Below are 19576 nucleotides of genomic sequence, written 5' to 3'. Positions count from 1 at the left end.
AAGGAGTGGCTGCACAAAACCAAAATACCTCACCGGGGTGTTTTAATGGTTTAAGTAGGACCGAGTTCTGAATATGTGCGCGGTGCTCTTTTCACTAAGGGATATTATTTTTTTAAACACATACAAGGATGTAGCTTGCCTCCACCAAGCGCTATATAAATGCAATCCGTTATTAGTCGGATAATCTTAAAGGTTTTTTATTGCGTCTGTAATATAAGAAAGCAAAATAAATCCGCTATTGTAAAAGCACACAAAACCAAAATTACCTCATCCGAGGGTGTTTTAATAAAATCATTCGGGGCTGATTTCTGAATATGTGTGTCACGGTCTGGCTGGCAGACGGTGGGGATGTGGGGAAAGGAGGACCCAAAACGCAGAATCTGCGATGCAAACAGTGCTCTTTATTTACAGTGAAAAGCTGTAAACACAATAACTCCCCGTTGCTCCCTTGAACCCCGTGTGCGTGCTTCCGTCTGTGCTCGTGCTCCCCGCTGTTGTGTTTCCGCACACCCCGTGCGTGCTGCCTTTCTGGACCACTCTTCCTCCTGCAGGGAAACCGTAGAAGCAGCCGTCAACACTAACCCTCGGCGGGTATACAGCACTGACATATGCTGACACACTAACTTGGTACGATAACTCAATGATCCCGCGGCGGTGGGAGCTCCAACACTCTCCTAAGTAGCTCCCCCGACGAGCCTGATCACCAACAGGTGTGGCAGGAACTTCAGGTGTGGCCAGTCCTCCCGCAGGGCCACACCCATCAGGCCTGCAGGTGGCTGTGCTCCATCCTCCAGCCTCACCCGCAGACATACACACGTACACACCCACACCCTGCCTATACAGGGACACAGACTAACACAGCATTGTGCAGAAAAACACACACATCACCAAATAATAATAATACTAATAACAACAACAACAACGGTCAAAACTGCTCACGGACCCCCGAGTCCTCCAGAGCCGGGTCCGTGACAATGTGCGCGGCGCTTCTTTTTTGTACACATACAAGGATGTAGCCTGCCTCCACCAAGCGCTATATGAATGCAATCCGTTACTAGTCAGATAATCTTAAAGGTTTTTATTGGGTCTGTAATATAAGAAAGCAAAATAAAGCCACTATTGAAAAAAGAAATAGTTATTTACTGTGGAAAAAAAGATCACATTGTCATAATAATGAAACAGAATTCTGACTGCTGTCTGTGGAAAACTAACTGCTGCTCTGTCTCTCTATACAGCACTGACTCAACAGAAATCTGCTGCGTCACCCCCATGCCTCAGGAACCCCTCCCTCTCTGATCCCCCCAGGAACCATACCCCTCCCCTCATGCTTATGGAACATATTACACACATCTGAAAACGACTAGACACTTCCGGAGTATTTCTGGTAGGGTCAAAAGGTCTAGGCTGAGGCCATCAATCATAAATATGTCCAATCTCGCCATTGCTGTTTATTGCAGCAACAGAAATGCTTTCCATACTGATTAAAAATGCTGAGTTTGGCAAGATATCTATCCTGGGTAAAGGATTTGGATTTGGGAATCAAAGCACCCCCAAAGATTTCTTACTTTTTTTGACAATATTTGCTGTTTGTGGGACACACTACTAAAATTATAAAAAGCATACAGTACATAATTGAGATGCAACATTTTAACAACAAAAGTTTAGATAACCCCTCCTCCCTCCCAAAATGGTTTGTTCCAGCTCGGCTCTCCCCTGCTCTGGCTCTAGCACCGTTGCTGCCAGAGAGATGGTGGCTGAGACGCAGCGAAGCGGAGGTGGAAGCACCTGCCTTAACACAGGACATATTAACTGCATTTAACCTTCAGTTACTCTTTATATAGTTAGGTAGGAGTCAGGCCATGTTTCTTTTTAGCTGAAAAACATTACACCCAGGTAACCTGCTGTGTTGAAAACGACTATGTTTGCTACCCTACAATCCGTCCTGCTCTGTAGTGAAATCAGCGACATTTGACCGTCCTGTTGCTCCCATTGAAATGTATATAGCCTATTTAAAGTCTGAAACTTAACACTGTCTGTAGCCTGCTGTTGTTACCACTGTCCTGTTTGAAATGGAATGAGAGAAACTGGTTAATTTGTCCTATGTGTATGTGCCGATATTGAACCCAAGGTACTAACTGCTAACTGGCTGGTGGCCCATTAACCTTATAACTCCTGGTGTGTGTGTGTGTGTGTGTGTGTACAGAGAGACACCCAGATTCATAATGGATATGAGGAAGTTTTTTCAAAAAAAAAGGAGCCACATTTAGGTAAAAGTGTAAGATCAAATGATTCGTGAATAAAGGATAATGTTGATTCAATATTTATATCCTTTATTAGATGTACATGTGGTTTGGTTATTTGCCTTTTGGTTGAAAGTACACTGAGAGAGGACTTTTTTATTAGTGATCTTAATAGTATTTTCTAATCCAATTGAATACAATCTATTTGTGTATGATTGTCAGTCCAAAGAAAGAGAGAGGAAAGAGGGGAATGTACAAGGTCAGGAAAAACCAGGTAAGAAAACAGACAGGGAGTACTAACAGGCAAAACAGAAACTGTTAAACTGGCAAAGAAAAAAAACAACAACTAATTTTACTCATGCAATCTGGAAGTTGTGTTCTCCCTATATTAAAGCTGCTATACAGAATCTGCAAAACAAACTGGGTTGTCAGCCCTGGCACTGCATTACCATATTGAGCTTCAGTCAGAGGAAGTCACGGTTGCCAAAAACCTTTTGAAGCTCAAGAGTGAGGCTGGTGCCATTCCAGATATGCTAACATTGTACAATCTTCTGGATAATCAGATCTTCCCCACACTGAAAACTGTTATTCAGGTTGCCCTAACAAAACCAGTTAGCAGCTGTAGCTGTGAGAGGTCATTTAGTGTCTTGAGTCAGCTCCATACCTGGCTGAGAAGGACCATGGGTCAAAGCAGACTCCAGCACCTGGCTGTGATGTCAGTTGAGAAAGAGATGCTTGAGAGACTTGACCACCAAAATGTGATAGATTTGCCAACCTCAAGGTGAGGCGACATAGGTTAAAATAAAAGAAAAAAATCTGGAGAGCCATAGTCGTATCTGCAGTAAAGATCTTTTCATACATTGTATACATTGTACCATAGGCCAAGGTGTCTCAATTTTTCTAATTTTTTAATAATATTTTGTACATTTCAAGGACTCTTCTATTTTTGGAGTGTATTTTTTATGTATCTGCATTATATTATACATTCACTTTAAAAGTGAATCTCTGTCCAAAAAATGCACTCTGTTTACTTTTTACTCACTATGAGCATCATTCATTATTCTCCCACAATAATTAAGGTTGGGATATGTATTTTTTTAAAATTCCAATCCATTCTTCTTTTGCAGTAGTAGTCTTTAGCAGCATTTAAATAACCTTTATCAGATTTGATGGTTTTGTTACAGACTTTTCAAAAAAAGTGTTTTGCTTTTCTTTCCCAAATGTGGGGATTAAATTGTGTTAAAATGTAAAAAACAGTGATGCCATGTTTTGTGACGAGGACCCAGGCACAGAGAGACTTGATGAATTTAAGAATCTTATGATTTAATAAAGAAATTTGCAGACTTGCACAGAGAGGGTAAAATTATGATGACTGATAATGGAGATGAAGACAACAGACGATGAGGACAGGGAGGAACAGGGGTTTAAATGCACCAAGGAGACAGTCAGAGGGAACTCGGGAGAACGGGAGACATTTAAGGATGCAGGGACTAACAGAGACAGGAAAGAAGTCTCATCATGACGAGTAAAGTTTACCTTGCCTGGATGGGCAGCTCTCTGGGTGCTCAGCACCCCCAAAGCTCTGATCCTAGAATCGCCCCTGGGGTTAAATCTGAAATTAAACAAATGGGAGATCTTACCCTTAACACTAGATTTACCATTGTTGTGAGTGCGCGCTAGTGATGTGCATTTATACAGCCGTATTTCGCACATGACTATGAAAGGCGGAAGAGAAAGTAGTTCCTTTGAATGTAGACAATCCGAATGTTATAGTTTCTTTCCACTGTGTTCCTGTTAATGATAAACTACAAATTTACTGTAAATTACTAAAATATCGATATTTTAATGTGAGAATTGATTCCAGAACATAAATGATTGGTATCGGAGGAATCGATATTTCAGGATCGATCCGCACATCACTACTTAAGATCCTGTCGCTACCCCGCAGTGTTCACTTTTCTAGCAACCATGGCCGGAGCCGGAGAGCTGTCCAGCTACGCCAGCGAAGAAATGCACTACAACTTCAGCGACAAAAAGAAGTTCATCACCTGGAGGAAGCTGTGGATTTTCCTCGCCAAAGCGGAAAAGGTTTGATATAATGATCTGCTGATACAAGCTTATGAAAGAAGTCCGCGACCTTTACAGAGCCCTATCAAGTTTCCTGCTCTAAACATAGTTATAAGGAGGTCTTACGAGTCGTGTGGATGCTACCCGGTGCTGACTGAGCAGACTGTTACCGTCTTTGTCTGGAGGTCATAGGTCATATTTTAAATGAACATTTGGCTGTGTCCACACGTACCCGGGTATTTTTGAAAATGCAGATTTTTCTATGCGTTTGCACCTTTTGTCCACACGTAAACGGCGTTTTCGGTCATTGAAAACGGAGATTTTTTTTTTTTTTTTTAAACGCCTGCCAGGGTGGATATTTTCAAAAACTCAGTTTTTGCATTTAGGTGTGGATGAAGAAAACGGGAGAAAATGCAACATCAAAGTGTGCGCCATTTTTGACGTCACACTGTGCGCCACGTTATTTTGGTGAAATGAATTTCTACAATACTGTTAATTGTACTCTCTGCAGTGTCTAAATGCTTAAATATACACAGTTACTGCCCCTCTACACATAGGACTCGGTTCTGCTTCTATGCCCCATCTTTGTTTACTTCTAGACTTCTGATTGGCCAACATTTCTACACGGTAGGAATATATCGCCAACTGTTGCTTTGGCATGTTCCTAGCAGCGTTTTCCTTCATTTTTGCGTTTACGTGTGGACGGGATTACTTTTTTGAAAACGGAAAATCTGTTTTCAAAAATACCCGTCAACATTATTATGAGATTCTAAAATTGAAAATCTGCAGTTCGTATTTTCTATCGCAGAGCCACGTGAGCTTCGACACGCATGCGTACATGTTCTGAATCATTTGAACAGCTGCTGCTCTCTCGACAGCGAATGTTCCTGTGAACGAAAAGCTCTTCAAGTGGGAAAATTGGTAACAGTTACTCTGGCTAAATGCTGTTGTGTTTGTGCTCTCTTTTCTACTGAGGTTTTATTTGACCAGTCTGACCTATGACCCCTTTGACTGGCGCGAGGTACTTGATTATCTGGAACCTTTCTGTACTGCTGTAGGAATCACGTGACTACGGTGTCCCAACAGAATACAGTCCAGTCTAATCAGCATATTGAGCGCCTGTGCCGCCTCATGAGGACAGCACATGATGATCAAAACTGGAGAAAAGAGATGCTAATAGACAGACTACTGACTAATGAACAGCAGGCTGTTTGCTATCAGCTTAGCAATGCAAGTCACTGACTTTTACCCAAACATCCTTTCCATCAACAGAAGAGCCAATACTGCAAATATGTGTATTTATAATAAAACATGTATTTACATAAAAACGTATTTGCATTTGTAACTGTTGATAAATATCTTAAAAGTAAAGAGCTGTATTATCAAGAGTCAAAAAGCTCCACATAAAAAGTTGTAAGCAGCTTATAAGTAAACTCTGAAAATGAATGAAACCCTGCAGGAAATGGTTCAGAATTCATTCTGTAACTACAAGCACTTTTGTTTTGCCAGCTCTAAACTTTACGAGTTGCTTGTAGGAACTCTTCCTGTTTGTCATCATGTCTCTGTGTTCAATGTTCTCCTCCTCAGGCTCTGGGTCTGCCCATCACTGATGCTCAGATTGCAGAGATGGAGAGCCATGCAGAGGACATTGACTTTGCCATGGCGGCTGAAGAAGAGCGAAAGCTGAGGCACGATGTCATGGCGCACGTCCACACCTTTGCACACTGCTGCCCCACAGCTGCTCCCATCATCCACCTCGGAGCTACGTCATGCTATGTGGGAGACAATACTGTAAGTATGACTATTGCATAAATAAACCCAGCAGTGATGAGTTTTGACTCTTTAAAGCTTCTCATGTTTGTCATTTCTCTTCTTCAGGATCTCATTGCCTTGCGTGATGGCTTCAACATCCTCTTGCCTAAGGTGAGACTCACCTGTTTGTCCAGAAATTCTATGAAAACAGTGCAAATTAATATCAAACAAGCTTGTCGGCTAGTTTTTTGTTTTTACAGTGAGTCCATTAAAAAAAAACTAACAGGACATTTTCATTGAATTCATGAAAAAATATATTTAAAGATTACAGGACAGGCTATCCAACATGTTGGTCACATTTATTATGCATCTTCACTGCTTCTGGGAGCTAAAAATCAAAGCTGGCTGTTTGTAGCCCACGATGTAAAATAAGTTTGACACCCTGATTTGATCATTAAAGGCTTGTTTTTCCTGCAGCTGGCCAGAGTCATCGACCGGCTGGCAAACTTTGCAGAGGAATACGCCGACCTCCCCACGCTCGGCTTTACACACTTCCAGTGAGTCCGACTGCAGCTGCAGTGTTTTCATAGGCCTTCATCAGACTGATGGAGCTGTCTAACTTTGATGTCAAACACACCCACTGTGCCCCTCTCCTGCTCTCTGTACAGGCCTGCCCAGTTGACCACAGTGGGGAAGCGAGCGTGTATGTGGCTGCAGGATTTGGTGATGGATGTGAGGAACCTGGAGCGAGCCCGCGATGATCTTCGTTTCCGTGGAGTCAAGGGGACCACAGGCACCCAGGCCAGCTTCCTGCAGCTCTTTCAAGGGGACCATGACAAGGTATAAACAACCATAAGAACCACGTGGGTGATTTCTGAAGTCCCACAGCACCGTATTGTGATGACTTTTTAATATCAGTTTTCCTTTTGTGCCCCCAGGTGGAAGAGCTTGACAAGATGGTGACAGAGATGGCTGGCTTTAAGAAGTGAGTATCAAACTCCTGTCTCCAATGTTGACTGACATGTTTTTATAACATGGTCCAAGTAGGAACAGTTTGAAACACAGGCTATAACTCATTTGTTCCATTCTTATCCAGAGCCTACCTGGTGACTGGACAGACGTACAGTCGCAAAGTGGACGTAGACTGCCTGTCCACCCTCACTAGGTTGGGAGCTTCTGTGCACAAGGTGAGGAAATGTCTCCATTTAGTGGTGGTTAAAGAAACTTGGGCCTTGAGCTCAAGCTTTTCAAAAAGCTGATGTAACTGAGTCTAGGGCTGCACGATTAATCGTTAGAAAATCGCGATCTTGATTCATACTTATGTGCGATCTCATTTCCAAATGACAACGATTTAAAAAGGAAAAAAAAAAGACGACGACGATTGTATCGCATTTTGATCCGGGACGTAATCTGCATGAAAACAAGCGCTCACTCTTCCTGCTCAACAAATGACAAGGGCGGAGCCTTAAACCACAGATACAGAAGCTGTGCCGTGTGATGCTAAAATTAGCAGGGAAAAAAACAGCGGAGTGCACGTCAGGGATGACGAGAAAGTGACAGGAGAAAATCCGTCCCGGTCAACCACCCAAACATCAATAGCGAGAACCTTATACAGCGCTTCCCTATACACATCGAACTCCCGCAGGCACAAAGAAATTACGGAGGCTATCACTTATCACCTGACCAAAGATATGGCTCCCATCAACACTGTGCAAAACGAGGGATTTAGGAAAATGATCAACACCCTAGACAAACGCTACACAGTGCCGTCCCGCAACTATTTTTCTATTGTTGCACTACCTGCTCTATACACGCAGCGTCGAGCAACGGTGGAGACGGAATTTCAAGCAGTACAACAGTTTGCAGCAACAACAAAACGTGAGACATTTGTTGTTTTGTTTATTTATTGTTTTTATGTTCAGTCTCAACTGTTATGAAGTTGATGTGCAGTTAAAAAGTGCAATAAATATTTATACTGGAAAAGAAAATTGTGAGAGAATCGTGATCTCAATTCCAAGCCAAAAAATCGTGATTATAATTTTATGCAAAATCGTGCAGCCCTACCTGAGTCTAAACTTTTTGCTGTCATCTGCTGTAGATCTGCACAGACATCTGCCTGCTGGCCAACCTAAAAGAGATCGAGGAACCTTTTGAGAAGGAGCAGATTGGTACGTTCGCTCATTCAAAAGCACTTTTTCACCTGTTAAACTGTGCCTCAGCCTAAAGCTTTGCCCGCTCCTCTTCCAGGTTCCAGTGCTATGCCCTACAAGATGCATGCAGAACGCTCCTGTAGCTTGGCCCAACATCTGATTGCATTGATGGCCGACCCCCTGCAGACTGCCTCGGGCCAGTGGCTGGAGAGGACACTGGATGACAGCGCCAACAGGTCAGCCAACACAGACACACTTACACTGCTGTGAATTTGGTATGATGCAGTTCTCCTCTGTGAAGTAGATATCACATCAGTGTGGAAGCGTACAATAAATAGTAGTGAACAATGATTCCCAATTACAGGGTTTGTACGGGTGCTTGAAATCCTTAAATGCTTGAATTTTAATATTGTCTTTTCAAGGTTTGAAAAGTGCTTGAACTTCAGATGTGGAGCTTAAACGTTCTTGAAACTGTATTTCACTCACCACAAATAACTCTGAATAGTTTTCTTATCAGATAGAGAAATTAAATGAGTTGCAAAGTGTAAAAGCAACATTTCTCCGCCCGGGCTGCCGTGCACCTCTGCATGTCAGTCCGTTTCTAATGTCTGACTCCGCCCCGCACAGTCAGGGATGAGTGCACTAACATGTTGGTGTTTTAATGATCGTTTGATGGAAAACGACAATGGCGGAGTTTGCGCTCTTGAGACACATGACAGGAGAGTCCTAGTAAATAATTTTCAAGAATGTATACATGACGCATGCTAATTTTTAAAACTATTATCATTTTGCTAGCTATCAAATTTTCTGGAGAAATGATTGAAATGCATTGAGTGTAATGCAGTATGGCAGTGCTATTACAGTAGTTAGTTATGGCATTGTGATTTATGGAATATGCTGTAAACTTAGCTAACATTACTTGGCAGTAGCAGTAATGTGAGTTTCTTCACTCAAGTGAAAGCTTTAAACATTAGCCTGATACTTAACTAGCCAGCTTAAGGAAATAATGGTAATAAGAGGCACTGATCCATATGGGCACAAAGAATGGCCACTTTTTTGTGCTACTGAAGTTCCCTGGCTTTCATTTAATCGGTTTATTGTGAACACCTACACATTAAACAACTTAAAAATGATAAATGGCTTCAAGCTCAGACTGAGGTCTGTGGGGCACTATCAGCCACTGAGACAACAGACAAATATGTTTTAATATATGAATATTTCATACTTTATGGCTGCCTGTTTATTAAAGGGAGATGAACAATTCATTATGTTCAAAGCGTCTCCCAGTCAGTGCTGTTCTCCATGACTGTCTTACTGTGCATGTTATTAGTAGAGATGGCATGATACCACTTTTTTATGTCCGATACCGATATCATAAATTTGGATATCTGCCGATACCGATATGAATCCGATATAGTGTTTTTTTTTTTTTAATCAACAAAACTGTTTTTTTTTTAAATATCTTGCTGCATTTTGTATAAGTTCATACTCAAGTTTAAAACAACAACTACACTAAAGCTATTCTGTTATACCTGTATGCAAAAAAAAAATATTTCATAGTTCAGCAATACTGATCAATCTAATAAACTTAAACCTACACCATCCTCCCTATTCTGGTATTTTAAAGAGTACTTAGCGTAAATATTAAGCAACCTAACTAATAGGGTTCCAACTCCCAGCAACAACAAAAATAAATAAAAAATAGGGAACCACCCCTCACGCTCCACCTCATGATGCTTAATCGACGTAATGAACCTTAATTTGATGCAGTGTGGAAATTTTTTTTTCACAGAAATCAATTATTTTTCAAGAAATATTAAATAGATTCAACATCTTTCTTCACCAAAATTGCAGACTGCACAGATGGTACCTTCCCAAAGGAAAATGTACTATAGCTTACTAGGGTATGTATGTATGTAACACCCAAAAACTTTGGGTGTAAGATTCAGATAATTGTTTAATAACAGCCAGACATTTTAAATGAGAGCTACGTAGAAAAGGATCCTGGTGTAGAAAGTAATATTAAATAAATTCTAACAACAGCTTATCAAGCTTAAACGAGCTGCTGTTGTTCAGCCGCTGGTTTCCTCTTTCTGGTGCAAAGTGGGCCAAAAACAAAGAATGGAGACGGAGTTGCGACAGAAAAGCCGATCAGCTGATCATTAAGCAGTTTCATGATAGCAGCAAGAAGAGGCAGTCGCTAGTTAAGCTTAACGCAGGAATGCTTTACAAACATTCAGAGATGGACTTACACACTTGCTTTACTTCTCTCGGGATAACTTTGTCGGAGATGAAATGCCGGGTTGCTAGCGAAGCTCCACATGCTATCCAGACCACCACAGGTCCCGCATGCCACAGCCGCTCTATCACGTGATGCATACTGCTCCGACGTGCTAACGTTCTGAGGTGAGTTACGGCGTGTTGCAAGTTTTGTGAGGTGCTTTCCTGATATTTAATGGATCGGATTACATTTTTTTAATTTTTCTCCGATATCCGATCCAGTAATTTAGGTCAGTATCGGACCGATACGTAATATCGGATCGGTCCATCTCTAGTTATTAGCACAAACACTTTAAAGATAATCATTTAGGACTTTAACAATAATACAGACAACAGTGTAGTTAAACAACTTACAGTTTTATTGGGAATTCACTTTAACCTGTTAGGCCTCCAGGGGTTTTCTGAGCTTTCTGCTTGAAAATGAAATGACTAAAATAAATGGAGTATTTCTCCACAGTTACAAACTGTGTATGCAATCTTGCTATCAAAATAAAGCTAACACTTGTGAGATGTCATCAGAGGTGTAAATATTACTGCAGATGATACTATGTTATAAGTTACTGTGACTCAAACATAGAAAAAAATGATTTTTAAAAAAATTTTTTTTTTATATCTCACACCTAATTAAAGTATTTTAAAGCATTTAACACCTTTGAAAATATGCTTTGGTTCACATTCAACCCCAGAAAATCATATATCAATATGGATATTACCTGTCCACAGATTCATGGTGAGGTAACTGCTCTTTTAACGGTTTGGTGTCTTCACTTTGTTTGGTGGTTTTAGAAAATGGTCTGAAATTCAGGTTTCTGTGGACACTACTCATGTCAGCATTTATATTGTCTTATCCCTCCTCGTGTTAACCGATTAAACGCGATCTCCTCCCTTTTGCCCTCGTTTTGGGGGGCGTGAGTGCTTAACTAGTTAAAATAGTGTGTGTGTGTGTGTGTGTGTGTGAGAGACAAATGTCAATATCTGATGAGAAGACCTATTAATTTGGCCTTGCTCTGTATTATTGTGGTGTTTGGTGGGGGGGGGGGTTTGGTTTTTTTTTTTTCTTTTCTTAAAGTGGAAATGAATATCTCTAACAAGTCGATTTGTTCACATTTGCACTTCTTTTGGACATGACTGCTTCTATTCTCTCTTTTTTTTTTTTTTTTTTTTAAACATTTATATTTTTAATTTTATTCAACTTTTTTCAACAAAAATTTCCCATGTATTTCAATGGGGAGACCCTTCAAATTCTCCTACTTCCACATAGTTGACAAAGAGCCACCATTCAAACTTTAAAACGAAGCCAAGACATTGAACTATTCAACTTGTATTTATCTTTTCAATATCTATTATACTTTGACTTCAGTTCCAGTTTAAGTTTCATGATGTTTTTTCACCCGTTTCAGAGTTTATAATGGGTGTGTATGGGACGGAATGTTGGGGCTAGAGTGAGGCAGCTCAACTGCTAGAGTGAGAGGAGCAAAAAAATTAATCTTAAAATCTTTTTTAAAACTGCTGCTGTGTCCACAGCGTTTGCTCTACAGGTATAATTTTACCCTTAAAACGTGGCCATCGCTGTCCTTTCACCCAATGTGTTATTGTAATAGGTGTTATGGTTCTTTCATAAATGTCACCAATGCACAGCCTCCTCCCTCCAAGTCCATAGACTCTAATGTTAAAAGGCTCAGAAAGTTTGTCTGAAAACCAGAAGTACAGGCCGTCTTTACACTGTCACCACGTCCATATAATAAACTCCACAGGCATGAAAACTGAGAATTCAGTAGACTAGACATTGCTGCCACTCACGGTGAACGAATTTTGTCAATACGACTTGTACTTTTTAATTTCGGAACAATTCATTTGGGGCTGACTTTTCTGTTCATTTTAAGCAGCAAAAGTGAGGCGCATGTCTGTGTGCGTGTGTATGGAGCCATTGGGTGCAGTCACTATAGCAACCGGGCTCACACCTGCCTGCCTAACGAGCTCTGTCTCACTGTGCCAAGATTCATCTTAAACACTTCTCTTTCAACTGCTGCTGTGTTTGCTCTACAGCCACATTTTACCCTCAAAACATAGACAATGTTGTTCTCTGTCCAACACAGTGTCTTTCAAAGCTCAGAGATGTAAACCTTGTAAACTGTGTGGATCCAAGTGGAGGGATCACATTTTAGTCATTCAGTGATTCAAAGAATAGGAACTTTTAATATTCATTCAGATGTTTTCTGACTCCAAATAGTCTTTTCTCATTTCTTAGGTTTATCTAATTTACATTTTAAACATTTTCAGCTCTTTTCCAACTTCTCTGTGGATGTCAGCTTTTAGCAGTTCAGCTTTTTTGTTTTTCATCTCATTCAACATTTTTAACTTCAGCAATTAATTCATTTCAGTGCATACATTAAGATTCAAGCATTCATACTGCAGTTTCTTCAGAAAATTCACTTTCTAGTTATTAAATGGTCTTCCTAAGGTGGTGCTAAGTGAAACATGCATTAATTTATTTATTTATTTATTTATTTATTTTTTTGGTAATGTACTGGAAACGCTTTAAAATGGACCTAGAAAGTGCTTAAAGTGTTTGAATTTGACCCTGAAAAATGCATATGAACCCTGCAATTAGGAGTGAGTAGCCCACGTGGAGTGCCACAGTGACTGCCCACTGTTTTTAAAAGGGGATTTCTCCTTCATTTTCCCACTGACACTTAAGGAAATCCATGAGAGTTTGAGGCCTTGAACCAAGTCAAACAGCTAAGAGAGGAATTGTGGCCATAAAGGGAAAACGGAAAAGAAAGCAAGAGTAAAAGACGATGTACATAATTGCGTTTAATGGTTAAAGAACTACACATCCTACAATGCATTGCACATTGTTACCCAGGATTCAGTGGTTGAGTAAAAAGCTGTTACTTGTGATTACTGATGGTTTCTTTCCTCTCTTCTCTGCCTTGCTCCTGTGCAGGAGGATCTCCCTGCCCGAGTCCTTCCTGACAGCAGACATCATCCTCAGCACACTGCAGAACATCACAGAGGGTCTTGTGGTCTACCCCAAAGTCATTGAGAGAGACATCCACCACGAGCTGCCCTTCATGGCCACAGAGAACAATATTATGGCGATAGTGAAGGCAGGAGGCAACAGACAGGTAGGAGAAAATACCCTGTGAGGAGTTCTCCTCTGTGAGTCAGAATGGACACATTAATAATAGTTTTGAACATAACTGGATGAATGCATTTTTGCTTGATCAGGAGAGATGGTTTACTGGGCAGAAGATGCCAGTGGTAACCAGAAAAACAGATGACTGAAGTGAGCTCATCTTACTGACTAGTAACCAGTGTTTTGACCATTTAAATGAAGAAGCTGATTACCAATAACCAGACCTGACATGGAGACCCAACAACATGGCTGTTAAAGTCAGCTCCACCTTAATGTTTCTGTTTTTTCCTGTGTCTCCTTCAGGAGTGTCACGAGAAAATCCGTGTTCTCTCCCAAGAGGCAGCAGCTGTGGTCAAACAGGAAGGTGGAGACAATGACCTGCTGGCCAGAATCCAGCGAGACCCCTACTTTGCACCCATTCTAGGGCAGCTGGATGCTTTGCTGGACCCCAAGACCTTTATTGGGCGTGCCCCACAACAGGTACAGCATGAACAGCCTTATTTTTGTTCAGTCTGACAACAGATGAATGTTTACAGCCAAGCTGCAGCTCCCCTATTACTGCAGCTGTGTCTGTTGACCCCCTTGATGATAGTTTGTTTTCTTGTTCCTGCTCCTCTTCTTCAGGTGAAAACGTTCCTGGCTGAAGAAGTACGCCCCCTACTGGAGCCGTATAAGGCCAATATGGACGTCAAGGTTGAGCTTGTGCTTTAAAACATCAGTGATGTCTTAAGCTGGTTTTATGGTCGAGCAGAGTTTGCTGTCCACTCCACTCTAGGGACTGACCGTCTGTCTGCCTGGAGCGAGCTCTGTTGTCAGATGGAGGCAGCGCACAAAGTGTGTGGTACAACCAGCGTGTGGGCCGCTCTTGCTTGTACTGTTGTTGGTCAACCAGCCGCGGTGGAGAGAAGTTATAACAGATGAGATGAAGCGAGAGCATTAAAAACAGTAAAATGTCCACTGCAGCCACTGTGTGTTTTTTGTTTTTATCTTTGAAGTTTACACAGACGGGCCATGAGACCAGCATTACTCCCACTGACATGGGGAACACTTTGAGTGGCACATTTTGCAAATATTCTGAAGTAAATTCTGCGACCTTTAAATAGCCCTATCAAGTCCCCTGGTCTTAATAGACTGTTAGCGCACAGTAAAAAGAAATGGTGTATAAGTCAGGAAACACTCGGCAGTTCCAGAGTTGCATTTTATCAAAATCATTTTTCATGAGTTTTTTAATATTAGATAAATGCAACTGATAAGCACAGATTTTTCATTATTCTTATATGCTTGGGTCAGCGCTAATGGTAGCAAAGCTCTTTCTCTGCAGGGGTCTGGAAAGGATTTTCCAGGGTGTGGAGCTGGGTCTCCAATTCAGTGAGCCTGACCTCCAGAACTGTAAATACACAACATTCCTTTCAAGTATCATTATTGCCTAACAAGGCAGAGAAGTAACAAAAGATCTGACACACTGATCACTGAGGAAAATACAGGACAAACAAGTGAAGGAGCCACTGGCTCAACTACAATCTGTGATAAGCTAGAAAATTCAAAAGGACAAAGTGAATGAATAATGTGAATATAATTACCAGGTGATTGAACAAGTTTGACTTTTTGCTGGCAATGTGGACCAAGCTCTCATAACGTGCCAGAGTATCTTTTGGAGCGACCTCAGAGCTGTGGCATCACTCGGCATCATTTCATGGACTCTCCATAAACAGCTGTGAGAGCTTGTCAGCTTGGTGCTGAGGCCACAAAGAAGAAGCAGAGCCGTTTCACATAGAGAAGTCTACGAGATCAAAGGCTGACTTGTTGGCAAAAATGGATTAAAATTACACGAAATAACACTGAGGTGTTATTTTTGCAGTCCAGTACAAGAGCACCTGGCTGCAGCCACTGGGAGCATCATATTGCGACCTCCACACTAACCGGAATCACGTAACTTCAAAATAAATTTGGTTCTAAGTGTTTTTGTTTTGCTTTTCTATAATTGTACAAACTAACAATTACAGCGCATATCTTACTAATCGAAAAGATATGTACACGTATAGGTGGTTAAGAACAAAGCAGCCATCGAACAAAAGAACACTATAGGTCAGAAATAAAATAAAGCAGCATCAAAAATTCAAGTAAGGTGTGAGCTTTATTTAAGTTACACTTGTCTAATGAAACCTTCAATAGAAGGACTTCATTTTTAAAGCCAGCAAAAATCGGAGTAATTTTCAAGAAGCGACATTTATGAATGAAAAATTTTGCAACTATAAATAAGTTGTTAGATTTTGCCTACAAACAGAAAATAAAAAACTTAATTACTTGAAAGGTTATAGAAGGGCGGTCAATATTTTTAGAGGTTAACCAGTACTGAAAATCATCCCAAAAAGATCTGGAACTTTCACATGAATAAAAAAGGTGCTCTGTAAAGAGTGCATGCGTTCGTATCTACAGCGTGGGCCATTTATATGGATACACGGTAATAACATGGGAATGGTTGGTGATATTAAAGTCCTGTTTGTGGCACATTAGTATATGTGAGGGGGCAAACTCCTCAAGATGGGTGGTGACCATGGTGACCATTAAGAAGTCGGCCATCTTGGATACAGCTTTTGTTTTTTCAATAGGAAGAGGGCCATGTGACACATCAAACTTATTGGTAATGTCACAAGAAAAACAATGGTGTGCTTGCTATTGTTAAAGTGATTTTCTTTTGCTTTAGGTGGAATTGGAAAAGAAAGATACTTAGTCAAAAACCTCGAGTTCTAATCTTTAAACAAATATTTTCTTTTTAATTGAGAAGGAAAAAGTTGTTTGGTTAGAATTGTCCTTAAAAATGTATTATTGCATGTCTTTCCTTTAAATTGACGATCATCAATAATTAATGACGGTTCACGAATTATAGAGGAAGAATAGGTTAAACTGGCTTAAGCCATCTGAGTCATTGCAGGGGGAATGGCTTTCACAACTTCAATGAATTTACTTTGAGTACATGATAAGCCATAATTATCTATGAATTTATTATACGATACTACATTGCCGTCATTGTCTAAAAGGTGTAAAACCGTCCAAATTCCATGATCCATCCAATTCTTATATAGTTCTATACTGTGTATTGTGTATTTTGTTGTACAGTTATTTTATTTTCAACTTTAATTTATATATCTTATCTTATTCTTTCCCAGTTAATTTTACCCTTCATTCTAATTTGTGTTGTACAGTTATTTCATTTATAACCTTAATTTTTTATATTTTATTCCTTCCTAGTTAAATTTACACTTTTTAATTTTTCATATTTATTTCCTATCTTATTCATAGCCTTTTCCTTTTTTTTTCTTTAGGTCACGAGCAGTTGTCTAAGCATTTCACTGCATATCGTACTGTGTATGACTGTGTACGTGACAAATAAAAATTTGAATTTGATTCCTCGACTGATGTTAAATCGTTTAGACCAGGGGTCTGCAACCTTTAACACCCAAAGAGCCATTTGGACCCGGGTTCCACGCAAAAGAAAACACTGGGAGCCGCAAATACTTTTTGACATCTAAAATGAAGATAACACTGTATATATTGTTTTTTACCTTTATGCTTTGTGTGAACAACTAAGGTGTGTTACTTATGAAATCCATGAAGTGCTACAGAGAAAATTACATTTTATTTATGTAATTAACACATTTTGAACTCCTAAAGAAATATAACAAAAGGAAAGACACCCAGCTGCACTAAAATGATCCAGCAAATAAAAACTGTTGTGAGCCGCCACCCTCATATAGCCTTTGGGCTTTTGGAGCCTTGACCTGACTTTTAAAAAATAATTGGAAAAAAGTACTATGCTGCTAAAAGATGAAAAATAGATATTTGCAAAATTCTGCTAAATATGTATTTTACCTGGTTAATGTGTGTGGAGGGCGTGGTCTGCAGCGCCACTGCAGGGGAGGCGGACGCACCTGAGCGGGACCCGCAATCACGCCTCGCCGCCTTAACATCTGTGCTATCTATGCTGTTGTGTTGGTATGTGTCGGGCTGTGAGCTGCAAAGCTACAGCCGGCTGTATGCGTACAGCAACCGTGTGTGAAAAGTGGTCAATAAAGAGATGCTGAAAAGTGTGTTTATACAAACATCGTCGGGTCTGCCGTGATATGTTTACAATGGGACTTCTGCTCCTGAACCTCTGCGCACAGCGTCTGCAAATCCGGGCTGTACGAAGTCAGTTTCATCTTTACGCAGGACAGTAAGCTGTCATCTGTGAGGCGTGAGCGGTGTTTGTTTTTAACATAGTTCACGATGGAGAATAGCTGCTGACATAATGTGGATCCGAAGATAATTGGCCTACCTGGGGTTGAAAGTCTCGATAAATGCACAGCGTTTCGGCAGGTATGTCGGGTTCCGCCAGTGTGACGCTTATTTTGAGCGATGAAAAAATAATAGAATATAATTTTATTTTTATATTTCAATCTCACAATAATCTTCCAGAACTACAAGTTAAAAAAGAACTAACATAATCCATGATCCATGAATCCATGATCCAAGATGGCGCCGCGTATGGATGCCCTGGTGCTTCAGTGCGTTACTTCTGTTTTGTTTTTGTGCATAACTTCTGTGTCTGGGCACTCCTCTGGATATTCTTACACCAGAGAAGAGCTTCTTAACCACAGGACTACAACACCTGTGGATTTACTTCCAATATTTGTCGCATTTGCGGCAGATTTACTGCAGACTCTGATCAGGTAAGCGAGCCGGCGCACTCGTGCGTCTGAGGAGACGTGGACTGCGAACTGCTCTTCCTGGGATCTTCCTTTCCAATGTACGCTCACTCAGGAATAAGATAGATGAGCTGGCCCTGATGAGAAGCATGAACAGAGACTTTGCCTCCTCCTGTGTCTTATGTTTTACGGAGTCGTGGCTCTGTGAGGACATCCCGGACAGCACGCTAAAGCTGGAGGGCTTTCATCTGCTGTGCACGGACCGGCAGGCCTCTCTCTCTGGTAAGACCAAAGGTGGAGGTGTCTGCTTCTACATTAATAGTGGCTGGTGCACAGATGTAACAGTGATTGCTCAGCACTGCTCTTCCTCTCTGGAATACCTTTTTATTCACTGCAAGCCGTTTTATTCTCCGCGGGAGTTTGCTTCATTCATCCTGGCCACTGTTTACATCCCGCCAGATGCGGATGCGCAGGCAGCTCAGTGCGCACTCGCGGAGCAGATACTGCACATGGAGCGGACATTCCCGGACTCTCTCATCATTGCTCTTGGGGACTTTAACAAAGCCAATCTGAGCCATGAGCTTCCCAAATACAAGCAGTATATTAAATGCCCGACCAGAGAGGAGAGGACATTAGACCACTGTTACAGCACGATCAGCGGGGCCTATCGTGCGGTGCCCCGCGCTTCACTCGGACTTTCTGACCACGTCATGATCCACCTAATCCCCGTGTACAGACAGAGGCTGAAGCTCTCCAAACCTGTCGTGAGGACCAAAAAACTGTGGAGCAACGAGGCTGTGGAGGAGCTTCGCACGTGTTTGGAGTCTACAGACTGGGACACAATGAAGGCTGCTTCTAACAGCTTGGACGAGTTTACGGACACTGTCACCTCCTATATCCACTTCTGTGAGGACAGCATTGTGCCATCACGCACCAGGGTGAGTTATAACAATGACAAACCCTGGTTTACTCCTAAACTCAAAAAGCTGTGGCTGGAAAAGAGAAAGGCGTTCAGAAGCAGAGACAGGGACTGCTACAGAGAGGCCAAGTACAGCACTAAAGAAGTGGACATTGCTAAACATCAGCACTCTGAGAAGATGCAGCAGCAGATCTCAGAGAATGACTCGGCCTCTGTGTGGAAAGGTTTTAGGAATATCACCAACTACAAGCCTAAAATCCCCCACTCCACTGATGACTTGCTCTTGGCCAACACCCTTAACGACTTTTACTGCCGTTTTGACGAGCCATCAGGCAGCCTTCACA

General features: G+C 41.3%; 1 protein-coding gene across 1 annotated transcript; it reads left to right on the top strand.

The window, feature by feature from the left end:
- Positions 1–4208: 4208 nt before the first annotated feature.
- Positions 4209–14575, top strand: LOC146633380 (adenylosuccinate lyase-like). The gene is made up of 12 exons (XM_085351457.1): positions 4209–4328; positions 5895–6098; positions 6186–6230; positions 6537–6616; positions 6728–6899; positions 6998–7044; positions 7156–7246; positions 8158–8227; positions 8307–8445; positions 13437–13617; positions 13932–14108; positions 14253–14575. Exons 1-12 carry the CDS (start codon positions 4209–4211, stop codon positions 14337–14339), a joined length of 1413 nt encoding a protein of 470 aa, XP_085207583.1. The 3' UTR covers positions 14340–14575.
- Positions 14576–19576: the final 5001 nt, after the last annotated feature.

This window comes from Diplotaxodon limnothrissa, linkage group LG4 (genome assembly GCF_057381915.1).
Source record: "Diplotaxodon limnothrissa isolate DT_005_m linkage group LG4, D_limnothrissa_male_GT1.1, whole genome shotgun sequence".
NCBI lineage: Eukaryota > Metazoa > Chordata > Actinopteri > Cichliformes > Cichlidae > Diplotaxodon > Diplotaxodon limnothrissa.
This window is presented reverse-complemented; position numbering and strand designations above follow the sequence as displayed.